This window comes from Trachurus japonicus, chromosome 24 (genome assembly GCF_045865225.1).
Source record: "Trachurus japonicus isolate A0001 chromosome 24, Traja_1.0".
Lineage (NCBI taxonomy): Eukaryota > Metazoa > Chordata > Actinopteri > Carangiformes > Carangidae > Trachurus > Trachurus japonicus.
In genome coordinates, this window is record NC_140930.1 from 18,837,026 (window position 1) to 18,845,286 (window position 8,261).

The following is an 8,261-nucleotide window of genomic DNA, read 5'->3' on the forward strand; positions in this document are numbered from 1 at the left end:
ATCATCTATCAACACGTTTGTGGGGTTATTTACTAGTGATGATGTTAACCAGTTTTGGCATGGTCATATTCAAAATCTTCTGTTTTATCAGCACCTCTTGGCTTTCATCTGTCAAAAAAATAATAATAGTAATTCAATACTGCATTACAAAGATCTAGGAAACCTGTTGCACTGCTCTGATCACATATGGTGTGATGCTGTAGTCAGCTGTTTTCCATTAACATAGAAAACACCTGCCCTCACTCACTGAGGTGTGGCCACAGGAAATATGCAAATTATAAATCAACAGATTGTGTTTTGCAAATGTACAATTATATAGGCTAATGAATAACGAAAAGGGGTTTTATCCACAACAATATTGTTTTTTTTCCCCCTCTAGTGATACCTATTATTATTAGGCTACTTCCTTTGAAACAAATAATTAGACTGACTGTCGCTAATATTTTGCTGTTATTTAACATTTATGTTAGGCAACAATTAAGCATCCTATTTGGGGTTGAATTGACAAACCAGTTTCTAAAACATGTTGCAGTGAGGGCTGTGACCAGTTATTTTCTGTCCTTACGTTGAGTTCAATCAAATTTGACGACGCCATAATTTCACAGTTTGAGTCACAGGTGTCCGGTTACACATTAAGTTGATTCTATCAACAACGCGTCAGACGACGGTGGGTTGAGGGAAACACATAAAGAGTTTATACGAGCCAGTAAGCTATAGCAATAAAGTTACAGGTAGGCCACTGTAGCTGGTGTCGCCCCGCTGTTGGTTTGCTTTAATTCACCTGTCACGTCAAGTGAAGGAGCGACGGCGTCGACCGGTTGACTGGGCTAAATGTCAGCAACAGGTGTGTGAGCTCGCGGTGTCCGTCAACAACAGCGACAATGGGTAACGTAAAATGATAAACAATGTCTTAGTAGTTTAAAAGAACAAATCATGTTTAATAAACATAAAGAAGCCGGTTGGGTGAGTCGGTGGTTGGTTTGATAGTTAATCCCACTCCCGTGACCGACCGGCTCCGAGTTTACTTGAGTCTGAGTTGAACTCAAAACACCGACACATTAACACGAAGCCACTCGTGCTCACACACACACAAAAAAAGACCTATGTCGTTTAGTTTGTTAACACGTCTGTCTTGTTTTGTACAGTTGGTGTCAAAGTTGAGTTTCTCGGCCGTGGGAACTCACCTTGGGACTCGGGAGGAGATGCGTCGCTGCCATCCTGGTCCGCCATTTCTCCTGACGTCAGCTGAGAGGGATCAGAGACAGGAACCCGAGGAGGGACCTGCGTCCTGCTGCCGGACTGGACCTGAGGCCTGAGGCACCGCGCACCCTCTCCCGGACAGGTGGGGGGGGGGAGCGCACCGCACTCACATCAATGTCAGCATGCAACAAGAAAAAAGTTAGCTGAGAAATAAAACACACACCTTGAATGTAGGCTTGCATCCCAGGAGTCACCATATGTAAGGAAAACCGAAAGCATCTAAAAGGAATTCCCTGCTGCTATGTACTAAGTCTGAGATGGTGCAAGGTGCTTAAGTGAAACTATATATGGCCTGCAGGGCTATAAAGTGAAGTATTGTGCTGACATCTACTGGCAATAAGACTATATCAATATCATGATATCAAGCCAGTTGACCACAAATTCAATTGTGCTGTCAGTCATGACAAACTCTTGTCCCCTGTTTTGTCTACTTTTAAAATACTATGGCCATCAGATCATTTTTATCCTGTCATATTTCAACAATTTTAATATTGTTATCTTTTCATACCTGCCTAAGGAGTTGGACTACAGGTGGAAATTAGCAAATGTTGCTACATTATAACCTGGCTCAAGACATCTTTTCTTGTCCTGCGATATTAATGTTAATTTGTGCATTGTCCCTAAATCAATAAATTCCTGTCCTAGGCCTACCCTATCCTGTTAAGGTAAACAGAGAACCAAATATCTGATCACACCTTCCACATGTAGCCAATATGACTTAGGCACATCAGACTATTTGCTAAGAGTGACCTTAGGAAGTCCCATCAAATCTTATCTTGGATATCATAGCGGAGGGTTGATTCAGCCTTGCAATCATGAAAGAGAAGTTTGTAATAAAAGACTAAACAGGGATGTTATGCAATTCCACTTTTCCCAGTGGATCTTGAGGAGGTGGTGAAAGCTGGAAACATGTTTTAACTAAAATGTTTTATAATGGCATCTACAAGAGAGAAATAAAACTCCAAATGTTCAGGATCGGCAAAACTTCATTGATTATCACAGGGAACTTGCTTTGTTGAAGTTGCTGCTACTGCTATAATGTACTAAAATTATCACAATGAATACACAGTGAGTAAAGTAAAAGGAATGTTAGAGTGAATTCACAGGATGGACAAAAATAGAAATGTCAAACAAGATTAACAGCGAATTGAATTTAATTTCCAAAGTTATCCTGAATGAGAAGTGCTCTGTAGGTCAACAGAACGTTAGCATCAGTAGAAAGGAGAGGGATTGTATAACTGGATGGCCAGAGGAAGGAGGGACCTCCTGTGGCGTTCAGTGGAGCACTTAGTCATTCTGCTCCTCTGGCAAACGAGAACACGGTGCAGAGAGGGTGAGAGACATGATGGAGAGTAGTTTTGACAGCAACATCCCGAGGCTCCAGCTCCACCACCAGGACTCATACAAACACCACAGCTTCCACAAGAAAAGAGAGCCAGCCATTCTGGTCCAGATCCTGGTCCAGTCCAGTCTAGTTTGCAGTTTTTTGTCAGAATGCACACATATTTTGAGACTCATACCTTGTGTTCACTGTCCAATTTACATTAATTTTATACCCTAACACTCAATAGAGTTAGCTAAGCAGTCATTCGTATCCATGCCCTGGAACAGTTACTGGGGTTTAAAAGGGAATTAGCTCAAGACTGCGAGAAGTATTGAACATAGTTTACTCGAAGGTCTTGTGCATGCACAACATTTTTAGATTACAACCTGGAATGGACAGCAAAACTAAAGAAAACTAGATTCCAATCCTTTGTACGGTGCAAAAGTAAAAAAAAACAAAAACATATCAGCATTTTGAAGCAGCTAAACGTAACTGTATTTAGGGAATATTGTGTCAACAAAAGGAGAATTAGATTTTTCTGTTTTAACAGACAATCATCATTGTTTTCACAGGAGAGTGATTAAGAAACAAATGTACGTATAGTCATAGCTGGAGGTTTTTACTTGGCAACCCTCTCAAACTATTCATATTGAATGAATTACTACTACTACCACTACTACTACTACTATACGATCAGCAGAGGGAGCCCTCTTCTTACATTTGACATTTGACTTATCAGAACTACAGTTCAGTACCTTTCTCATTTAGTTTCACTGCAATGCCAATAAGATGTTTGAATCACAAGATTAAGCTAATAGTAAAGCTCTTGAAAAATGAATGAGGTGTTATTCAATACCAGGGATACATATAGGCTACCCTGTGAATAACAGAATCTCTTGTGTATTCATTATGTCACAAATAACCACAAATCTATGAATTCAACAAAATCTGTATTTAGCTGAAAATATCAGGTGAACATAAATATAAAGCATATTTCACTTCACAGTTAACCTTTAACAAAGGATCATTTCAGATGGACAAAATGATATATGAGACAAGAAATAAAACAGATCGCTGTTATTTTAACTAACCCAGTGATGTGAGGCAGGATTTACTGTTCCTGGCTGAATGTATGCTAATCTCCACTCATATCATTGCTATTTGCCAGACTGTGCAGGCTTACCTCCCCCCTGGACCCCCAGTAAAATGGCTACTGATTGGTGCGCAGGAAACGGGCAACCATGGCAACCAGCTGTTTGGCAATTCCTCAGATGGAGGAAGTGGAGGGAGGAGATCTTGGCCTGTAGGTATGTACCCACACACTGACAAACAGACAGACAGACACACACACACACACGTCTGGACATCACTGTGGTGCTTGTTTCTCAGACACAACCCCCTCCAGATGAAGTCTGCCTGCTGTTTCTCCTCTGTTAGTGTGTGTTTTGGGTTTTTCGGGTTTTTGTTTGGTGCTTCCGTCAGGAGCCTTCGGGGCTAGTCATGAGGAACAGGGTTAAGTCAGTAGGTGGTGGTGCAGCCTGGGGCGAGGTTCAGGGTCATGTGTGTCTGAGCGTGCTCACATGTGTGTGTGATGATGAAAGCCTCCCCGAACCATTTGTAATTGGTTCCCACAGGAATAAGAACTCTGGATTTTCCCCGCGCAGAAACAAAGCTTTGATTGCTCAACAATAAATGGTCACACTGAAAAGAAGACACACTCTTGAGTGTCTGGAGTGTTATTTATATACTAACCTGAAGTGAGGAAGGACAGTGAAAGAGTTTGTGTTTTCTTACTTGACCTAAATATGTACAAGATTTGTGGGGAATTGATGTCAGACATTTCCACTTTAGGACGCTGATCCCCTGTTGATTAACGCTCAGGGCTCTTCGTGAAAGACTATAATCAACTGAGAGTGGGGGTGGGCTGCCGAGGAATAAGCAGATCGAGGAACAGGCTGATTTTGTGGACAAGCAGCTTCTTTTGCTCCTCACTGATTCATTTGGATTAATCTTTTGCGCCCGCACAGGATCCAGAGCACGGGCCGACGAATGTCATAGGTCAGATTAATTTCTAGATTAAGCAGGCTGGTTTAACAAGCTTGATAAGCAACATAGCACAGGGACAAATAGCACATTTTTTATATAAAGAAGTATCCAGCATTGAAGCCCTTAAAAAAACTGCTTTCAGGTCTTTAAAATCTCTCCATGTGACGTCACAAATTCACAGCAAAAGAACATAAGCAACATGTCATGTTTATTTGCATGTTTCCAAGGAACTTGTTATATCCAACTGTACCTGTAATTGCAATATTTCCGACAAGGGAAGGCAGCTTTATAGCTAATTATATGGTGTTGAACAAAATCTAGGAGATAATGAGATAAACAATACATAAGCTGCAAAGATTCATTTCAAACCAGCTTGCAGAGACGTGCCGCTGTGTTGACAGTGGTGACACATTGGCACCTACAAAAACACTCATCAACAAAGTAAACAGATGTCGGTGGATGGGTGAATCCCATAATCTTTGATTTTTTTGTATTCAGTGCCTCACGCAACCAGAATGCATTTGATTTTGACTTTTGATTTATTCCGTTTTGCAGATACTCTCATGATGGCGAAATCACAACATAGTACTGATGATGAAACACGTAACTGAAAAGGTTTAATTGCTGTTATCTAGAAATCCACGTACGACTCTGCTGGGTTGTCCCAGCAGAGATGAAAGATGATTAACCATTATCGTAACTGTGCTGATTGCATCACACACGTAGTATGTAACACACTGTAGCCTGGACTTATTTTTCTCTTCACCTGTCTTTATCTTTTCCTTTAAGTCTGTCTCTGTCTGCCTCTGTCTGCCTCTGCCGCCCTGTCTCTTTATCCTCACATTACCTTTTAAGGAGAGAACTGACAGGACCGTTTCTCCATAGCAACAAATCATTCATGTCATTGATTTGACAATTGAGGCCTGTTTATCTCACATTTATAAAACAAAAGGAAACTAGCCAATCAGAGGACTTGTGATGCTTTAACCTGCCCAGGAATACCATTTAGAGGTTTCCCATTGGCTATTCTGTTGTACAAAAATAATAGAGGTCAGTCTTAATTTTTCTTTTGATAAGTTTATTATTTATTAATCAAATCTCAAATATTGTTTGTAGTTTTAAGCTGTGTCTCCACTGCTACACACAACTGTTGTTGGTTGTTCTTAGCATGTAGACTGTGTTGTTTTGGTAGCATGATGCTAATAGCCTCTTTAATTATCTCGATCTCTACATAATTCACTAGAAACAGATGGAATGATCTGAACTCACCCCCTGCAGATAGATAGGCAGATCCCCCACCAGGACTCCCCCCATGTTGTCTAAATAGACTTGCCCTGCCTTGAGCACACTCACACTCACACACGTACACACACACACACACACACACACACACTCAGCTGTGCACTGCATGCTGTATCTAGGTATGAAACCCTTTACAACTGACCAATCTCAGCCCTCTGGGTACACACAGAAAGAGCCAATCACAGCAAAGAAAACAAACCTCGAAAACAATGTGTTCATACACAAACAGGCCAGCAGACATATGGCTATGTGACCCAAGTAAATAGTGCTATTAAATCTAAATCTCTGCAATTAATCCCTCGGGTGGCTACAGTGCTATTGTCTACACACTAGTGTTTACAACAGCAGTGTTTACTGTCTGATATCCAGGCATTTATTGTGCTGGATAGGCTTAGGGGCCAGTTCAACAGCAGAGCATTAAATCCTCAACATGTAGGCTCCGTATAGCTCCCTACTGATACTGTCTACTACCTGTCTATTCTAATGATACGGGGAAACAACGCAGATGCTAATGAGCACTAATGATGAGATTTTCCTTGCCAAGAGTCTTTCCAACATGCTACTGTTAATGTACAACAGTTAGTTAATAAAAGTCCAACAAAGGAGCTGAGGTTGCGTGCACTCTGCTGCAAACGCATACTTGATTATGGTTCCTTATGTTTCATTAATTACCCAGAGTTAATTATATAACACAGTGTGCAGTGGTGGGAAGAAATTAAGTTCCTTTACTCAAGTACTCTAGGTTACATCAGTTTTGAGGTACTTATGATTTACGTGTATGCTACTTACACTTTTACTCTGTTTCTTTAATATCTATAAATACTTGTTACTTTCAGATTAATGAGTCACAAAGTCCTCATCACATTGACAATACAATACATTGTTAAAGTTGATACCAGTGGTTCCCAACCTTTTTTGCAAGTCTGTTTACATTAAACTATGAACTATAATTTGTGAACCTATCAGAGGTCAAAATACCCAATAATTTACAAAAAGAATTCTTCTATCCTTCTGTATCAATCATCTAGTGATTTAGTCAGTTTTAAATTACATCATTAAATATCAAGTAGTTAGAACTATCCCCACATTGAGCAGCTGTAACAATAACTATTGATGCAGCAGTAATGACAATCCAATACTATAATGACTCAGTTCAGAGTAGTACTTTCACCTCTGTAGTTTTACTTTTCCCGGTACTTTTCCCTGTAATGCAGCATTTTCAAATAGTGATAGTAGTACTTTTTTCTTGTATAGGATCTAAGTGAGTTATTTTTCCCGCCACTACATGATGCACAGGATATGCACTCACATTTTGTGAGCTACACTCTTACAATGAAATAATAGTAAATGCTTTGAACTTGTTCATACTTGAAGTGCTTTTACTCAATCAAATCCTCTCTGTGCACTCACCTCCAGCTGTAGGAGGAGTAATAGTAGTAGTAAGGAGTCAATGTTGGCAACAAAGTCTGTGTGATCTTGTACACGCCTACATGCACACTACTGCTTGAAGAGCAGGAGTTGTAACATTTATATTTGGAGTGCTGGAAAATTGAAGGGGCTCAGTGTAGCGAAATTAAACAGATTTCCCACGAGATGCACTGCAGCTTTGCAACACACACACACATATGAAAACAGAATAAGCAGAGCATGTGCATGTGTGTTATATAGTATTTATAAAGTGAAGGAAGGCAGTTGTTCCCAGGGATCTGTTTGCACTTAAGGTTGGAGTTGAATAAAATATTCAGTTTGTATCCAAAAGGGATAATTTAGCTGGAAATGAATGAGTTTTGTGGTAACTTCTTCTGACCCTCTATTTGTTGTAATTTATCTGTCTCTAGTAATGACTCCATCATTATAGATCAGTTTCAGGTTGATGATGTAACCTGATAGCATAGGGAGAGACGCTGGCGTGCCGTGTCTTTGTGTCCTAGTGTGCAGCCTCACTACAGGCCTGTACCATGGACAGAAGAAAACATCTCCTCCTTTCTCTTCACTATCTTCACCGACGCTGTTTGGCTGAATTGCCTGTCATGTGAATAAATGATCCAGCTGTAACGGCGTGACAAGTCGCCCCAGCGTTTGTCTGATGGGACACTTGGGTTCCACAGCAGTGGAGACGAGATGGGATCTATCTTCCAGCTGAGGGGAACCGTGGAGAGATGCTGCTGGTGTCACCCGATCTCTCATCACTCTCTTTGCCAACCTGGTCATATACAGTGTCTGTCTCTCTTTTTATGTTCTCAATATGCCCCCCCCCCCCCCTTCTCTCTTTCTGCCTCTCTGAAGTATTGGCGTGATGGATCACGGTATCCACCAGGGAGAGGGGGGA

At 40.8% G+C, this 8,261-nt stretch overlaps 1 protein-coding gene and 1 long non-coding RNA gene across 9 annotated transcripts in view; one reads left to right on the forward strand and one right to left on the reverse strand.

Annotated features, from left to right (window-relative positions):
* map7b (microtubule-associated protein 7b) overlaps positions 1-1,240 on the reverse strand; it is a 27,444-nt gene extending 26,204 nt beyond the window's left edge. For all 8 annotated transcript variants that reach the window (XM_085770818.1, XM_085770817.1, XM_085770814.1 and 5 more), the window contains exon 1: positions 1,185-1,240. In XM_085770818.1, coding sequence (XP_085626944.1) covers positions 1,185-1,230 — 46 coding nt within the window. In that variant the 5' untranslated portion in view covers positions 1,231-1,240. The remainder of the gene's footprint in view (positions 1-1,184) is intronic.
* Positions 614-3,891, forward strand: LOC146961868 (uncharacterized). Its single transcript, XR_015035208.1, has 3 exons — positions 614-885; positions 1,146-1,342; positions 3,753-3,891. It is a non-coding gene; the product is annotated as an uncharacterized LOC146961868 (long non-coding RNA).
* Positions 3,892-8,261: the final 4,370 nt, after the last annotated feature.